General features: G+C 32.0%; 1 protein-coding gene across 1 annotated transcript; it reads right to left on the bottom strand.

The window, feature by feature from the left end:
- Positions 1-10,822: 10,822 nt before the first annotated feature.
- LOC142617284 (uncharacterized protein At5g39865) lies at positions 10,823-12,506 on the bottom strand. Its single transcript, XM_075790069.1, has one exon. It carries the CDS (start codon positions 12,211-12,213, stop codon positions 11,329-11,331), a length of 885 nt encoding a protein of 294 aa, XP_075646184.1. The 5' UTR covers positions 12,214-12,506; the 3' UTR covers positions 10,823-11,328.
- Positions 12,507-17,666: the final 5,160 nt, after the last annotated feature.

Genomic DNA, 17,666 nt, shown 5'->3' with positions numbered 1-17,666 from the left:
GAGAAAACGCACAGAAAGTTTGAAAAGCTTTGGTGCAAAAACTTCACTTTTAACACTTTCAGTCGCTGATTCAGCAAAAAGCTAACGTATTTTCCGTGGAAAATCAAAGATCAACGAAAGCTCCATCCACGCCTTGCAAAGAATCATCCATATCTGAAACCGAAACCCTAATTTTTCAGCTCCAAAATCAAACCTAACCGAGTGTAAAAATGCACACTTTTTTTTAACGCCAAATCGAGCTTGATCTTGAAGAGCGAACTGCGAATCTGAAATCCTAACTTTCTAAAGCTTACGGTGAAAGAATCTGTATGAGCTCAGAGAGAGAGAGAGAGTTTCATTGTGAAAAAGTTTGGTTTTTCTGTGATGAAACAAGAGGAGGGAAATATGAACTTGAAGCTTTGTAATGCTAGAGAACAAAGATGAGGAAGATGGTATTTATAGGCGCGGATTTGAAAGGGATTTATTGAACTGGATTGGTGGATGGGGGTTTTCGCGTCCGCAAATGCGACTTGTTGGACTAAAATGCCCCCTTATATAGAGCGTAGTCTCTGGGTGAAATGAAGTAAATGCCAAAAGAGTATGGGGTTAAATTGGGAACAAAAATTTGTGTACAAAATAATGAGCGGATTGGTAGTAATATTGATCCTATAAAATCTAAAAAATTTAGAATCACAACTTTTTTATGCCACAATCCATAAGTGGGAAACTATGAATGGTGGGAAAAAAAAATTGTAAGTATATAAAGAGTAATTATAAAATTACAATTTATTTTATAGACTTTGCCACAATTTTTTATGTGGCAATGGGTGATTGGTTGTCGGTTATTTTTACATGGACTACCACTTTTTATCCACCACTCATAATCTGCCACATAATAGAGTTGTGGTAAAGTATGTGGAATAAGTTGTGATCTTAGAACTTTTTGCCATGTGAAAGGAAAAATGCTAAAAGTATTATAAATTTTACTACATAAAGCTTATAAAATTGATATGACAATAAATATGATTATTGGGTTTCAACTACCTTACAAATGAATATTTGAATCAAATTGTCTCTTTGTGATTGATGATATCAACTTGTAAGCTATGGTCAAAATTCAAAATTGTAGTATTAGTGGTACTCATGTGAAAGTGATAAACAACCGCTCACAATCTGCCACATCAGAATAGTGGCAAAGTTATGATACAAAAAGTTGTGATCCTATAATTAATTTATGCATCAATACCAAATGAGTAAAGAGTAAGGAGATGCTCTTGTTAAAGTGTTTTTTTTATGCAATTAATTTGAAGGAAAAAAAGTATAAAAAAAAAAGCTTATTATTTTCAATCTTAAACTTATTGAAATGAATTACTTCTATTTAGATTTTTTTTTTTTTTTTTTGGAGAAAGAAACACACACAAGGGAGAGGGATTCTATTTAGATAGTTAATTAATAATCATCTAGGAAAGAAAAAGAAAAAAAAAAGGTTTAAACTAACAATCATTCTTTCTATTTTAAACTAATTATCCATATATGGGTTGTAAATTTCTAATATGTGTGGATAAAAAGGGAAGGAAAAAAAAAAACACTAACACCACCGGTATATTATAATTAGACTTAATATAGTCGATTTTCAAGAATTATTGGTACTTCACTCTTAATATAATTCTTAAAAATAAAATGACGGAGTGTCAATTAGTTTGATCACTTAGTGGCAAATAGTTATTTTTTGAAAATTAGGTATGGTAACTTGGCAAGTCTAACTTTGGTATACCTTGAGGGAGACCGTTTTATCTACCATAGAAAATATTATGCAGGCTTGTTGGCATACAAAAATGTGTAGATTAATGCTCTCACCTTCTTTGTTGATCAACATGTAATGTTGGAAGGAAACAAATTAGTGAATATGAATATATGACAAAATAAATTTTTTTTTTTCATAAATTCAAAATGATCAAAGTAATAATGTAATATAAAGATGGAGTTCTACATGTTTTAAGGCATGCAAGCGTCACTGTCCATTATGTTGTTAGTTAGGTCTCTAACTGTAACGTTCGTGAATCGCTTCCTATTTTCTCTGTCATTTTCTCTACTTTAAGAGTTTTCAATAAGGATAAACTGTGATCCCCTTTTTTGAAATAAAATTTTTTTTATTGAAAAAAAATGGATCCAACCTTGGAAATGTCGCAATAATTTTGTTCCTAGTAATTTAAAGAAGGAGAAAACACAAACAAAAGTTATTAATTATAGTCTAAACTTATATAAATTGGAAAATAATTCAATACTTTGATAGCAATACTTCTCTCTCTCACATAATTTAAGGGATCCCACAAAGGAAGAGGTCATATTGTTTCTAAAGTATTGACCAATTACTCTTTTAAAGAAATACTTTTGCCAAGAGACATGTAGTTCAATTAGCACTCTCTGATATTTCTAACGGAAATATTTAGAATTTAAATCTACTCACCTTTGTTGTAACTATCAAGTTAAAAAATAAAATTAAAAATGTACTTTTATTTAGATAATTACTAAAAGGCAAAAATGCAAAACTGACCCTCTAACTTTCAGCTTTTGTCATTTCAGTCTTCTAACTTTCAACTTTGTCATTTCAGTTCTCTAAGTTTCAATTTTTGTTAATTTAGTCTTCCGTTAAAACTCAGTTATCATTTTCTGTAGTCAAAACTACACCGTTTTGACTTTTTTTTTTTTAATAATAATTTTCATAGTTAAAAGAAAAGTAAAAAAAAAAAAAAAAAGCTTTAAAAAAAATTGTCGGAAATGGCGAACGCAAATGACAGAATTGAAAGAAAAACATTACCATTTTGCCATAGCCTTCAATCAACTTAGAAAAATCAACTTTATCCCTTTCCCTTTCTTTATCTTCACTTCTAGTCTTCTCCGATCTCCTCCTCTCTCGCGGCAACACGCTCCTCCTTCTCTTCCTTTCTCTGTCCCTATCCCTATCCCTATCCCTATCTCTGTCTCTGTCTCTGTCGATTTTCTCAGAAGCCCTAGAGTGTTTATCTGAGGTGGGTTTCTTCTTGAGCTTGTTTTGAATGGATTCGAGCTGAGCTTGCTTTTCAAGCTCGGAGGCCTGGGAGGGGCTAGAGGCTCTGACGAAGGAGCTGTGGAAAGAGGAAGCGGAAGGCAAAGCCGAGCCTCTCGACGGCGGAGCCTTGGACTCTGAGACAGAAGAAGAGGAGGAGGAGGAAAAGCCGAGGCCTTGTTTGAACCTGGCGGCGCCTTGGCCTTTGTGACTCAGCTCGTCGTAGTACGCCGCGGCTTGGCCATTTCCGACATTTTTTTTTTGTTACAACTTTTTTTTTTTTTTAGTTTTCTTATAACTATGAAAATTATTTTTTTTTAAAATCAAAACGGTGTAGTTTTTATCACTTAACAGAAAAAGATAACTGAGTTCTAACGGAAGACTATATTGACAAAAATTGAAACTTAGAGGATTGAAATGACAAAACTGAAAATTAGAGGACTGAAATAACAAAAGCTGAAAGTTAGAGAGTCAGTTTTGCATTTTTGCCTTACTAAAATATCATCATTACTTTCTCATTAACGAATTGCTCCTATATAGGTATATGAAAGTTAAAAAAGCGATCAAGAGGCTAATAGAGACAATGTTGTGTAAATCAATGCACTCACCAAATTGGTTTAAAGTTATTTATATTGTTTCAGAGACCATTTTGGTTTGTCCATTCAAACAAGAAATTTTGATACTAATTTATTTTGCCATACAATTTTGGAGTTATTGCTAATTTTCATATAACATATATAATAAGATTCAATCACAATGACAAATTAAATCCATATTAAAAGCATGATTTGAACTAAACATGAAATATGTAATAAATATAATAATCATGAATCGATAGCTCAAACTCATTAATCAACCCCCTCAAAAAAAAAAAAAAAAAAAACTCATTAATCAGTAACTCTAGTGTTAAATAAACAAAGACCGTAGTATCAAATCAAATTCAAATATCATATTCTAAGGGGAAAAATATGACCAGGAAAAAAATTGTTCAAATTTCTTAATTGGAAACCCAAACTAAATCAAGTCAATAACCATTATTCAATAGCTTAATTAAGAAGCATTCGATTGTAAAAGAGATGCGAAAATAAAAATACCTGCAAAATAAAGAATAAATCAAATGGGTCCAGACTAGTGATCTCGATCTTTACAAGAGGGATAGGTAGGTTTTAAAAGGTTATATATATAGGAAAAATGGGTTGATAAGTGACTTAAAAAAAAAAAAAAAAAAAGGGAATTGGCCAAAATTCGAGGTTGTTTTAAGTTTTGAGTGGGTATTAGTTGAAATTTGCATACTTGCCATATATTGAAATGAACCAAAAATGGGTTGAAATTTTGGTCAAGATGGAACATGAGGTTATGTATATGGATTTATTGACAAGTACAAACGTTTTATCTGTGTTTTGACTGGAACATAATGAAATTGACATTTTTTATTTGGTTAAAAAGTGAAAAAAAAAAAAATAGAATGTATGAATACATAAAGGAACATATTGAAAGTTTAATATGTATAAAATCAAAATGTCTAAACTAATCAGCAAGATGGTGCCCTCAACATTGATGTAGTTTCATTTCTCAATTTATTTTATAATTAATTGTGTAACAATGGGGGGTTGGGGAATTTGAGACGTGACTATTTATGTGGGAAACACCAAGACATGCTAGTTGAGTTATAAAGATTGTTGGCTATTTTTGAATTAATTCAAAAAATCATAAAAATAGAAATTTTATTATCATGAGTTTAATTATGATAACAACAAAGTATTAATCTTAAAAAAATGTGTATATATATATATATATATATTCATATTCTCACCTTTTTTGTTGTCCAACACACTTTAAAGTTTAAATGGTAAAAAAAAAAAAGCTAGAATTTACAAAAAGGAAGGGATTTAAAGGTTAGCATGCATAAACTCGATATGACCAAAGCAATAATATTAATGGATCAACATTTCCATTTTGCTATGCAGTTTTGACTCTCTTCTATAGCTTGTCTACATTTGTTTCTACTTTTTGGGGTTAATCCACAAACAATGTTAATCACCTTCTCCACCCGAACATATACATACTACTCCAACCCGAACCCAGCCCAACCACACACTGAGTTTCTCAACCTGGGCCCATCCACATGTAAATCCCTTTCACATACCTAACTGGGCCCAACTAAAGTAAATTTATCGCCTAGCTAACTTTCAATTTAAATGGCTAGTTTAAATTTTGGAGGGAGAATATATAATTTTATTAATCCAAATTTTCATATGCACACACTAATAGAATTTCTTTATGAAAATTTCATGTTTGTGTCCTTGGAATCATGTTTGGAACAATTTTCAACCCTAGTAGCCAAACTCAAAGCATACTATTAACGGATTAAATATGTGTTTTTTTTTATTTGTTTAATTTGATATAATTTGAATTTTATAACTTACTTTAAATTTTCTAATTTATTTATTTTGGTATTTGAAAGAAATATTTTTGATGAAATTGGAATATTATGCCAAATTACATAAATTATATATACATATATACTTATTGAATAATAGGCTCGAATAGCTAAATGAATATTTAAAAACCGATTTTTTTACTAAGCACGAGAAAATGGTCAACACAACCCAACCTTATCCCGACATATTGGATTTGATTGGAGTTTCATTTTGAGAAAGTTGGGTAAGGTTAAAATTACTTCAAACCCAATTTGACCCAACCAGTGCACATTGCTGAATTACCTAATAATTCATCGGTGTAACCAAAAGATTCAAACCCCATTGCCCATTTTTGTCGCAAAATTAACATGATAATTCTATAGAGATGTATTATACAATATTCACCCGGTTGGCAAATGTGTTCATGTACCAAAAATGAATAGTTAAAAAGAGATTTCCAATTCTTCTCTCAAAAAAAGAAAGAAAAAAAATCTCCAATTCAATTAGACAGGAAATGCCTAATCCTAACCATCGTTGGTTTTGGAAGTGAAGCTCCTCAACTTTCTACTGAAAAAGGTGGTGTAAATGTGTAATACAACGAGAGGTATATAGTGGAATAAAAATGAGATGAAGAGAAAAGTGCATGAAACGTTAATAGCGTTGTCATGACATTATTTCTTGAAAGCTCAATTAGTGTAGAAACACTAATGCTTGTTTAGATCCAAATTTTAAATTACGGCTTAGTTGCTTTTACTCTAACTTAACTAAATGTGGAACAAGAGTAAAAGATGTGCAATAAACCAAAACACTACTCTAATGCATAAGCAAGTACAATAAGTGATAAATGTAAAGTTTAAAGAGTAGGGAGCGAGATGCAAATACAAGATAACACCGAGACATGTTATCGAAGAGGAAAGCAACGTGCTCGGCGAAAAATTGCTCCACGGCCCTCTAACCGAAATCAATCCACTAGTGAATAAGTTGAAGTACACAAATTTCAAAAAGATCCTCCAAACCTAATCTACCCAATATACTTGAGCTTTTCAAGTTCCAGCTACCAATGGAATTCTCAAAATCTTGTCTTCACTAGTTATCCGGATCTCGCAATTTCATCCGATTGCATCCACCACTCAATGGTTTTTTCCAACGCTTCCCATAGGCACCAAAACTTATTTCAACACTCAGATTAGGTGAGGTAAGTGTTTGGACTAAGAACTTCTCAAGATGTATAGATGAAGAGGTAAAAGTAAAGGAAACTATAGAGAAATGATGTAGAGGATTATGAGTAAACAATCTCTAACTCTCAAGTGTTTAGTTAGAGTTTTCTCTCTCAAAAGTTTCCTGTAAAGACTCCTTGTTCTTCTTTTACATTTTGTGGGTAATGAGAGTTATATAAAATTAGTAGAGGTATGTGAAAAGAAGCACTCACAATAATCAAAGTAGAGAGTTTCGTGGGTTACTCGCAACTTGACCTGAGTTATAAATGACTCACAAAATCCAGCATGTCAAAGACTCTTCAAATTCCAGCATGTGCTTCTCACGTGGCCTGTTTCGCGGGTTGGCACTCATAAGCCACTCACAAGGCACTCACAAGCTAGTCGCAAAATCCTCATCTTCACAGAATCTTCACCAAACTTTCACACACAACTCTTACATTAAATCTCACAAAAATACATGGAAATGATTGAAGAGAATTACAATCAAATTTGACACGAAATTAGAGCCAATATAAAACATAGTTGTAAAACACAACTTTACATTTCTAAACTGGCCCAATTGTTTTGAAGTCCACCTTTTGACACTACCATGATGTTTCGTACATTTAGCTAGGTTTTATCATTTATTATTTTAGGCTGAGATTCACATTCAATCCCATGGCTGCTGCTGCCAAAGCCTAAGAGAATTCCAGGAACATCAATGAGTCATTGCAGCTTGATTAATGGGTTGCAAGTAAGTTGTGTTATTAACCAATAAACTACCGTTTGTTCCAAAAGTTTAAACTGATTGAAAATGATTCAATTACTCTTTTATTCTAGCATGAACCTAGTCATGAGAAGGTTAGAAACTAAGGAAATTAGTCTTGGTCCTCTTGGACTGTATTTTGGAGGGTGATACCAAGGTGATTATTCAAGCGATTTGGACAAAGAACCCAACACACCCGAAGTAAGGCCATGTAATCAATGATGTTCTTATTTTAGCTGGTTATTTTCATTTTTGCAATTTCTCATGTAAAACGTATAGGCAATTCAGTTGTCCATTTTTTAGCTAGAAGATCTAAGTTTAGTAGTGAGCTACAGGACTAGTATAAATATAGCTCCCCTGGTCAAACATGACCCCGTAGTTTGTTAATTGTTTATCTTTTCAATAATATAGAAACTTTGGGTCTGGTTTCTCAGAAAAAGAAAAAAAGAAATTAGTCTTGGAATGCAAGCATAATTATAAAAAGAATACAATTCTTGTGCTTTCCTTTGACCCAACAGTCTGGTAAGTGTATACACCATCCCTTCAGATGCTTTGCTTGTTCATTGTATGTACTGTTGTTACTCTTGTTTCGTCTGATATACAAAGAGGAATTTATTGATTTGTGGATGCATTTGTATTTATGTCAACATGCATGGCTCAAAAAATGGTAGCCAAGCTGTGATTGCCTCTAAATTCATAGTGCACACTGTTCATAAGTCAACACAAAGTACAAGCCTCTGAGAAGCCTTTGTCCCTCTGTTCTGTTTATGGATAGGCAATTCATATGAAGTAATGAGTTCTTTGTACATAAATAGTAGAGATGGTTATAAATGATTCAGCATAATGAATTGTTCAAGTATTGAATCTGGACCATATTGTAAGGATTCGTGTTACAAAGGTTAAAGCATCCAATGTTGAGAACTTTATTTTATTGACAAGCCATTAGGAATCTAAGTTTATACTTTACTGATCAAATCAATTAAATTTGGTACTTGACCAAATTATTGTTTCTCAATTTCTCTTGACTACTGAGCTGAATTTGAGTCATGGAATAATATGACATATAAACATGAGTGATTCTTACCTTCCAACTAGTGCTTTAAAGATTTCCAAACAAAGATGTGTAGAACACTCATAAATCTCTATCAACATATAAAGCCACCTAGACATGATTGACCCAACTGCACTAACTATTTAATTCAGCAAACATAATTGGGCAAGTTTTTCACCAATATCAGGTTGTTCCTTCTGCAGCAAAATGACATCAAGTGTAGAGAAAAACAAGTAGCATAAGGAAGCACAATAATTCTCCTTTGGTTACCTGTAGGCCATATTAAAACAATGAAGTTCCTTTAGGTGCTGTCCTTGAAAAAGTAACTAGTTTTTACCCTATTGATCAATACAACCAAGCGGTACCAAGTGGTTGAATTCAATTGGGGAACCTTAATTACAACACCTACAAGATTTTTCCTAAAACACTAAGTCCAAAGGATACAATTTTTTTCTTAATATTTTTCACAACTGTTAAGAAGGCATTTTATGATTGGTTTTAATAAAAATGATGCCAATGGCAGCATTATATAAACATGATGTTACTATAATTGAGTAATTCTTAGGTACTCCCGAAACACGGAGAATAGTGTTTCCTCCTTTCACATACATGATAATATTTATTCATTAAATTTACGATAGGGTCTATATTCTGAAAGTACCTAAAAAATTTTCACTAGAATTATAACTTACCTTCTCAACATCTCAATAATTATTAAAAAGAATGTGAAAATTTATATATTCTTAACATTACTCAAAAGAAGGGGAAAAGGTTGAAAAGTAAGAAGGGTAGAGAGAGTTAAAGAAATAGGGAGATATAAGAGTGAGTTCAGAAAATTCAGGACATTGGAGGAGATAAAGAAAGTGGACAAAGAATGTTGTATGAAAACTGCCAAAAGATTTGGTAGTAGAAGATAATGGTAGTAAAACAATGATGAAGAGGCCCTAGCCATCATGAAATGGTGGTGAAAGCATCCAAATCATAAATGGGTTCAAAGTTCAGTACTTTTATAACTAAGAAAAGATGACTGACTGCCTTTAATAATTAAAAACAAAGATAATGAACCATTTGAGAATTGAAAGGAGTAGAATATTACTTGAAAACAGAACCAGAGTAAACTAGAATGTGAAACAAAGACGAATTTGATCAAAATTCAGCTGTGATTCTGTATCCAATGTAAAAACCACGGGTCAGAAACCCTGTACTAAACAATGTACAATATTTACCAAAAGGGAATTGAAGGATACGGAAAGAATTTACTAATGCATTATCAGCTCACTTTCATCGATTGTCAATTTTCATCTGAGGCACACAATATATCAATAACAAATGCAGTACAACAAATTTGCACTGCAATTAAGATGGACAAACAATAGTGAAGTCCTTGACAAATACTCACATATGTAGTCTTTGATAACATATAATACTGTCAATCATAGCTTTCTGGGAGATGAACATATCATTACCGCAATGCACAATATATTAAAATTCATCAATCCAAGAAGAATTTGAATTGAAGACCTAGTCTGATCCACACAGTTACCGGGATGGTCCTGCAGTATTCAGTAACTATCTACAGAAACAAAATAATCTCAGTAAAAAGCAGAAAATGATTTAAAAGGAAAAGAAAGAGAATCAGAAGCATCAGTTCTATCCATTCTTCTTCTTCCTTTTTTTTTTTTTTTTTTTTTTTCATTCTGATAACATGTACTGCTAAGGGACAATGAAAATAATGCCCTGCAGGTGAACATTTCACAAGAGACTGTGGTTAAAATATATATATATATATATATATATTAATCCAGCCCCAAATTAATACCCAAATCATTTAAAAAGAAATAGTGCAGTTATTCAGAACCAACAAAAGCACATCTAAATGCATGCACTAGTGTTAATATAGCATTAAACAGACACATTCCCAATCAAAAAAATCTGTTGACAACTTACACTTCATTTCATAATGCTACTAATCACGGAATTGAAACCCTAAAACAAGCTTCTATGCTTCATCTCATAAGTCGATAGAGGGATATCATATACCATTCACAAGACATCATGAATTCTGACCCCAAAAAAAAAAAAAAAAGTGCTGAAATTCCAACCAAAAAGTCATCTTTACATCATATATATGAATATCATTCCAATATTCAACCTCAACAGTAGCACATCTAAATATACACTTACCGAACTGCCAGTCCGAAGTAACCAGACATAAAACAAACTCATTCTCATTGCAAATACAACCCTGTGAACCATTCACAAGCCTGCATCAATTCATACAAACAAAAAAAAAGTGATAAAAATCCAACCAAAACTACATATTCAACATCAACAAAAGCAAATTCAAATTATAAATATACTAAATTACTACCACAAACCATATAGTATTCAAGAACACAAGTCACAGGGCATAAAAATAAACCCAGCCTCGTTACAAATTACAACATACAACAACATTTGCAAACCCTTTTGGTAAACAATAATAATAACAATATCTAAATTATATTTACATCCCATATAGGAGAACACCCTAGCTCCCCTATATGAATTGCACTCACTCAAGAAAAAAAAAAACAAAAACACCCAAAACCCCTATTTTTCTTTTTGCACTTTGACATGAAGGTTACACCATTACACTCAAAATGCATTGCTGTTCAGAGAGTCATTGAACACCAGTCCCCCCCAAAAAACTGATGATATGACCAAACTTTTGAATCCAAAATAGATTTTTGAACTCAAAAACTCTACAAACTACCACCCAATTTTCCAAACACCAAACTATCAAATCACAGTTCCAATTTTTTTTTGCTTTTTTTCTTCTTCTTCAAATTTATTTATCAACAACAATGCAATTCCAAATCCAATTTTTTTCAAGAACTACAATCCGGGCACCGAATCAAACCATTTTCATTGCACTCCAAGCATCTCTGGACTCTGTCTTCTTCTTCATCAAACACCTTCCTACTCCCATTGCAGTTCGTGCACGGAGCGAACCGGACATCGCCGCAGCTGTCGCAGCCGAAGCTGAACCCGAGTTTCTGAACCGGAAAACCTTCGAGCAGTTTCGCCAGCTCGCCGGTTTCGAACAGGTGCTTGATCGTCTCGGCCCCTCCGATATGCTTCCCTCTGATGAAAACTTGCGGCAGAGTCATCAGGTTCTTGCTGTTCTTGTTGTTGTTGGTCTCGCCCGATAACACGCTCTGCAATTCTTTCCTGTACGCCGAGTCGAGCGACACGTCTCGCTCGTCGACCCAAACCCGAAACCCACGAAATATCATCCTCACCGAGTAGCAATCCTCGTAGGTCCGCCGAATCCCGCGCAAGCTAGTGAAATACACGACGATTCTGTCCGCGGTGCCGGGCAAACGAATCGGACCCGAAATATCGGGCGAGAGCGAAGAAATCCGAAACTCCGGGTCGGGTTGTTTTTGGCCCGGTTTGAGCTTAGAAGGCAAATGGGTTTGCGACTCTTCGATGCTTTTCGGGGTTTCGAAGAAGCTGCAGAGCTTCTTCACTTTTCCCTTGAAGGAATTGCTGGCGGACCGGACCGATTCGAAGGAGGAGTAGAACTTCGTGAACGAGCCCGAACCGGACCGGTCTAGACCGGTTTGGAGGTGGGATTTCGGAGAAAAATCGTCGGCGGCGGTGGTGGTGATGGATGGGTTTAAAGTGAGAGAGCGGTTGAAGAAGAAAGAACCAGTTGTTGATGGCTTCGATTTGCCCGAGAATTCAACGCTATTTTCAAACTCTGCCATCGGAGAAAATAAACGATCTTGACCGTTCAAAAGATTGGAAATGATAATCGGAAACGATCCAAGCCGTTGGTGGCGGTGGTGGCGGTGAGGAGATATCAGCTGTATTTTTTTGTTTTTGTTTTTTGGGTTCTTTGTTTGTTTGTTTGTTTAATTAATGTGTTTTTGATGCTTTGGGGTGGTGGTGATGATGATGATGTTGTTGTGGGTGTTTTTGTTTTTTCAAAAAAAGAGTTTTGGGATTGTGAGAGAGAGAAGGTGGAGCTGGATGCCTCAAAGATTGCTTTTTGAGAATAGGAGACGTAGATATAAAGAAAGGATTTTTTTTTTTAATTTAATTTTAATTTTTTAAGCTTTGGGTGAGTTTTTATTGTTGGTGCTGATGATGTTATTGTTGGGTTTTACTTATATATAGTATAGGACCCACAGAGAGAGAGAGAATCAAAGAAAACAATGTCTTGTTTTCAAAAAAAAAAAAAAAAAAACTCTGTTTATTAGGTAACTTAGAGCATTTAATAATTGACAATTTTAGGGGGGAAAAAAATTAATACCATTTTTACTAGATATATAAAAAGTAATTCAAAAGGTCAAAATTTTTTTTATTCTTATAAAAAATTTCTAAAAATATCATCTAAACAACTAAGGTGCCAGTGTGCTAACTAATGTGCTTAGAGTATCCCTTAACTTATTCGGGTCAAGTTTAATTTAATAGATATGGCAACAGACTATTAGGTTTGACAATTGAAAAAAAATAAAAAAGATAGGGTTATTGCTAATGTTGATGTCGGACTGGTTTAACATTTATGTATTTGACATTTTTCTATGCTTTTGAATTAAAGACGCGGTTAGACTTTTTGGTTTGTTTAATTGGGGGTGGCTTGTAGTGTAGCTACCTACGTCTGGTATGGGATGACACATGACAGGAATGAAATCTAGTACATTTTAATATTTTTATCTAGTGGGCTTGGGCCTACTATTTGGGTTTTTTTTATTATATTCTTTTTCGGCATGTGATTTGTTTTTGGGATAAAATAAAAATAAAAAGTCCATGTTTTATTTTCTTTGCATAATTTCTTTTCATTTTATGATACTTAATTCTACCAATTCATTGCATTATAAATTATTTAATACAATTATCACAATTTTTTAGAGCCAATAAGATAATTATTGTTTTTTCTCACCTATACTAAACTTGCCAATCTTTTTTCTATTATCTTGTTTTTTGTACAAAATTCATGTATTAACCCTTTTCTGTGGTATATATTTCCATGGATTTTTTATGGATGAATTTCCACAGGTTAAAATATCTAGAATTATTAAGATAATTATGCCATAAAATTATTATAATCTTGATCATTTATTGATAAATGAATAGTAGTTCAATATTTAACATAATGGAGTGTATATCATCAATGTTTAAATAAATATCTCATAAAAAAATGTTTAAATAAATATTATTTAACATCATTTCTCAATTCTCACAATATTCAACATAATCCTTGCTTATTTATATGGTATTCTATTTAACTGTACAATGTTTTTAAAACCATGTTCAACTTAATCCTTGCTTCTTTTCCACAAAAAAAAAAAGCCCTTGCTTATATGGTATTCTATTTAACTGTACAATGTTTTTTAAAACCACGCATGTTCAATTTAAATTCTTGCTTATATGGTATTCTATTTAAGTGTACAATTGTTTTTAAAACCATGTTCAAATAAATTTCTAAAAATATCATCATATTAAATAAATTTATTTATATTTGGCATGTTTGAATATAGGAAGTGCATGATATCAAATTATCAATCCTTATCTCTAAATTTTTTTATTTTTGGAGGAAAATCTCTGAATTATATATACAAGAGTCCTTTAAAAAAAAATACTTAGAGATTATCCTCTTCAATGGTTCAAATCTAATTATAAATATTAATACATTTCATTTTGCTTAATATATGTTTTTATTTTCATAACTTTTCTCACAGTTTACAAAAGTGGCAAATTGCAATTTGTGCAACATTGCTTTCGCATTAACCTACCACTAACACAATTTGAATGATACACACCGATCACAATATAGTGAATATACAATCAACAATTGTGAAAAAAAAAATTGTGAAAAAGAAAAAAGAAAAAGTCCCTTAAAACCAACCCTAATCTTCTTCGTCTTCTTCTTTTTTATAATTTCATTATTGTTCTTAATTTCTCTCTCCTATGTGGCAGATTTCTCTTTCAAGTGAATCTAATGAGTAAAATTTATGGTAAGTTTTATAATTCATGTAATAGATAAGAGAATGTTTTTTTTTTTAAAGAAATAAACACACATAAAAAGAGAATGAAATTCTAATACAAAATCACGTCATAAATATTCTTAAAAGTCATGATAATTTTTAAAAGAAAATAAAACAATTTATACTGCACATAAGTGATAAGACACTCTCTTAAGAAATGTGAGAAGATTTTTTTTTTTTTTTTTTTGAGAAAAAGAAATGTGAGAAGATGAGAGACTATTACTCATGCATTGAATTATTTTCTTAAATAAGCACATACTAATTAAAGTCTAAAACTCTACCAGTCAAGTTCAACCAACTAATTATGTCATGCCTCCCATATTTGTTCGTTTCATTACTCGATTACTTGCTTGACAGTTGAGTCAGTTGACACTTAATGAGCTTATAAATACAGACAAATTAAACCTTAACAGGTCAGGTCTTACCATCATAATGGCCATTTTGATTTCATGCACTTATTGGTTCCATTATACTAACTAATAAGTCGGCTCTAAATTATCTAAAGGGATACAAGATATTCTAGACTCTAGAGTAATCTCCATTATTAAATTCCTATTAATTCATTTTGAAATAAATAGATTAAAATTTTCTACATCAGTAATATTTTAAAAAATATTTATTATCACCATATTGATATTTGTTTAAATTATTGATGACGTGGTAAATCCAATCTACTAGTTTCAAAATAAATGAATAAAATTTTAATAACTTTGTGGTGAAATTAGAGAATCCTAATCCCATAAAAAGTAAAATTTTCTCGTAAAGTCATGTTTGACAAATTAAATAATTGGGAGTAGATCATAATATCTTATCTTGTGTTTGGCATTTTGCCTAACAACAATGGGGACTTGTAAAAATTCAAAGAAAATGGCTTTGGAAGAAGAAAACATTATTTTTTGCCACCTGTGTTTGTACTGAACTATGTATTCTGATTTGTGGTCCAAATATGTATGAGAGGGAACTAGAAATACACAGTATTGTCTATATGTGTTGTACATTCCATTTTTCATAAACCAATTTTCATTTGTATAAGCAAATGAACCCAAATTGTTTACTATGTTTGAGAAGTGAAATATGCATGTTATTTCGATAGGAAATCATTATTTGAATATAGCTTTTTACTTATTGATTATTTATTGAAAATTAATTAAAATAGAATTGTAAATTGAAAAGAAGAAGCTTTAAAAAGCTACACATAAAGTCAGAAACAAATACTATAATAAAAAGCTCAAGAAAAAAAAAACTAATGACAAACAAACACGAAATTCTATATGCTTTTACTATTGCAGGAACATGTAAAGGAAATAGTTTGTCTCATAGTATTTTAGTAAGTTACTATGTCTATGACCTAAGATTACAGTGCAATAATTTTATAATGCATTTAATTAATTGTTGAGTATTAAATTCCCTAAATAATAACCATCACTTGCTTTTCCATTGTACCTTTCTGAGTTTTTAGTAAAGTGATGTTGTGTAATGATCAGATTCTAAGAGAAATTATATTTTATTAATATAGGGGCCTGCCATTTGTATTCCATCTTCACATTTGATAACTCATATATAAAATATATGAACATGATAAAGTTCTTTCATGCAGGTGTACATAATTAGAGAATATGAAGGAGAAAACTCTTGCAGGGAATGTATGCATAAAAAATAAAATAAAAAATTGACAGAATACTTTGAATGAAAGAAAAGTGACTGATCAAATTCATTTCTTTATACTTAACAAATTAATTAAATTATCTAATTGAATTTCCTTGGTGAAGGTTATTGGTGTTTGTCTTCTTCTAAAGTAACTTTTTTGGACCTTAATTGTTGCTACTTTTTATGTGTTGTAAAAGAGTAAAGGGTCCAATCAGATTTGATATAGTAGCGAAGTCCTAATCTCCCAATTTTGACCAACGTAAGATTTGTCTTAAGCTTTAAGAAATGAATAATAAACTACAGCACCCACAAAAGCCATAAGGCCAACTAATTTTTTAGCACCTAACATATTTCTATACCATTTTAGCATATATCAGCAAATAAGTCAATGTAGCTAGCCTATTTTAAACACATACATATGTAGAAAATTTTAAAGTATTCTTTTCGAAATATGACTGTGTTCTTAACAAGATTACAAACTTTGGTAAGTGCAAGTTAGGCACAGCTTGACAACTGAATTTGACTCTTCTAATGTCCTCTTGCAAGACCTTAACCCTTAAGTCAATAGAATATAGTATCATTCCCAAAAATTCATGCCCCACCAAATTAGTAAGCTTGATTGAACCAACAGGTGAAACTTTCAAAGCTATATTTCCAAGCAGGACAATGTTATTCAACAACTCGATCCACATTCTACACACCAATTTACACAAAAGATGTTCAAAGTTCATACAAAAGTATTGTGCAGTGTGGCATGAAGAACATTGTGGGTTACTTATCAAAGCCTGTCTCCAATTAAGCATCCTCATTTGCATACAAAATGCCACAGCCTAATGCTTTGATAACCGGCATTTTGCAGAGAGACATGGGTCAAACACCTTTCTATGTAATTACAAACATTTCTCTTAGAATAATGGTTAAATATATGATTAAATTCATAATTTCATAATAACTCAAACTTTTGGAATAAAATTATAATATCATAGTAAATGGTCTTAACTTTTAAGGATAACTTGTTAGTTGATTAAAAAACACGTGATAAAATTTCTAGTTCTCGAGCTTCCTATTACACACACCTACATGTTTTGCATCAATCTTCACTCTCTTTCAGTCTTTTGGGATTGAATTCTTGGTCAGTTTGTGTTAAGAATTTAAATTTGTAGTAGTTCATATTACTAGTATTGAAATCAACTTTCAAAAAGCAGAATGATAACAAGAAAAAATTGTTATTGTTTAGAAAGCAAGAAGAACAACGAGAGAAGAAGACCAATGGGTTTTCATATATATTAATTCTTCGAAGAATTGGAGTTTTGCTTAAATCCCCTACTTTGTTTTGCTTAAAACCCTAAAAGTTTTTTTCCCAAGGTACGAATGAGCCCTAGTCAAGTGAGCCCAATGTGCGGCAAGTTTGTTTTTCTCTTTTTATCTCCACGTCCCAATGTCACCACAAACAAACGTGCATGCATGATTTTGTTTGTGTTTTTGGATATTCTTGTGTTTGACCCTTGTGCCTTTATCCTATT

This window comes from Castanea sativa, chromosome 11 (assembly GCF_040712315.1).
Source record: "Castanea sativa cultivar Marrone di Chiusa Pesio chromosome 11, ASM4071231v1".
Classification (NCBI taxonomy): domain Eukaryota; kingdom Viridiplantae; phylum Streptophyta; class Magnoliopsida; order Fagales; family Fagaceae; genus Castanea; species Castanea sativa.
Note: the sequence above shows the minus strand (reverse complement) of the source record. Positions and strands in the feature narration are given on the sequence as shown.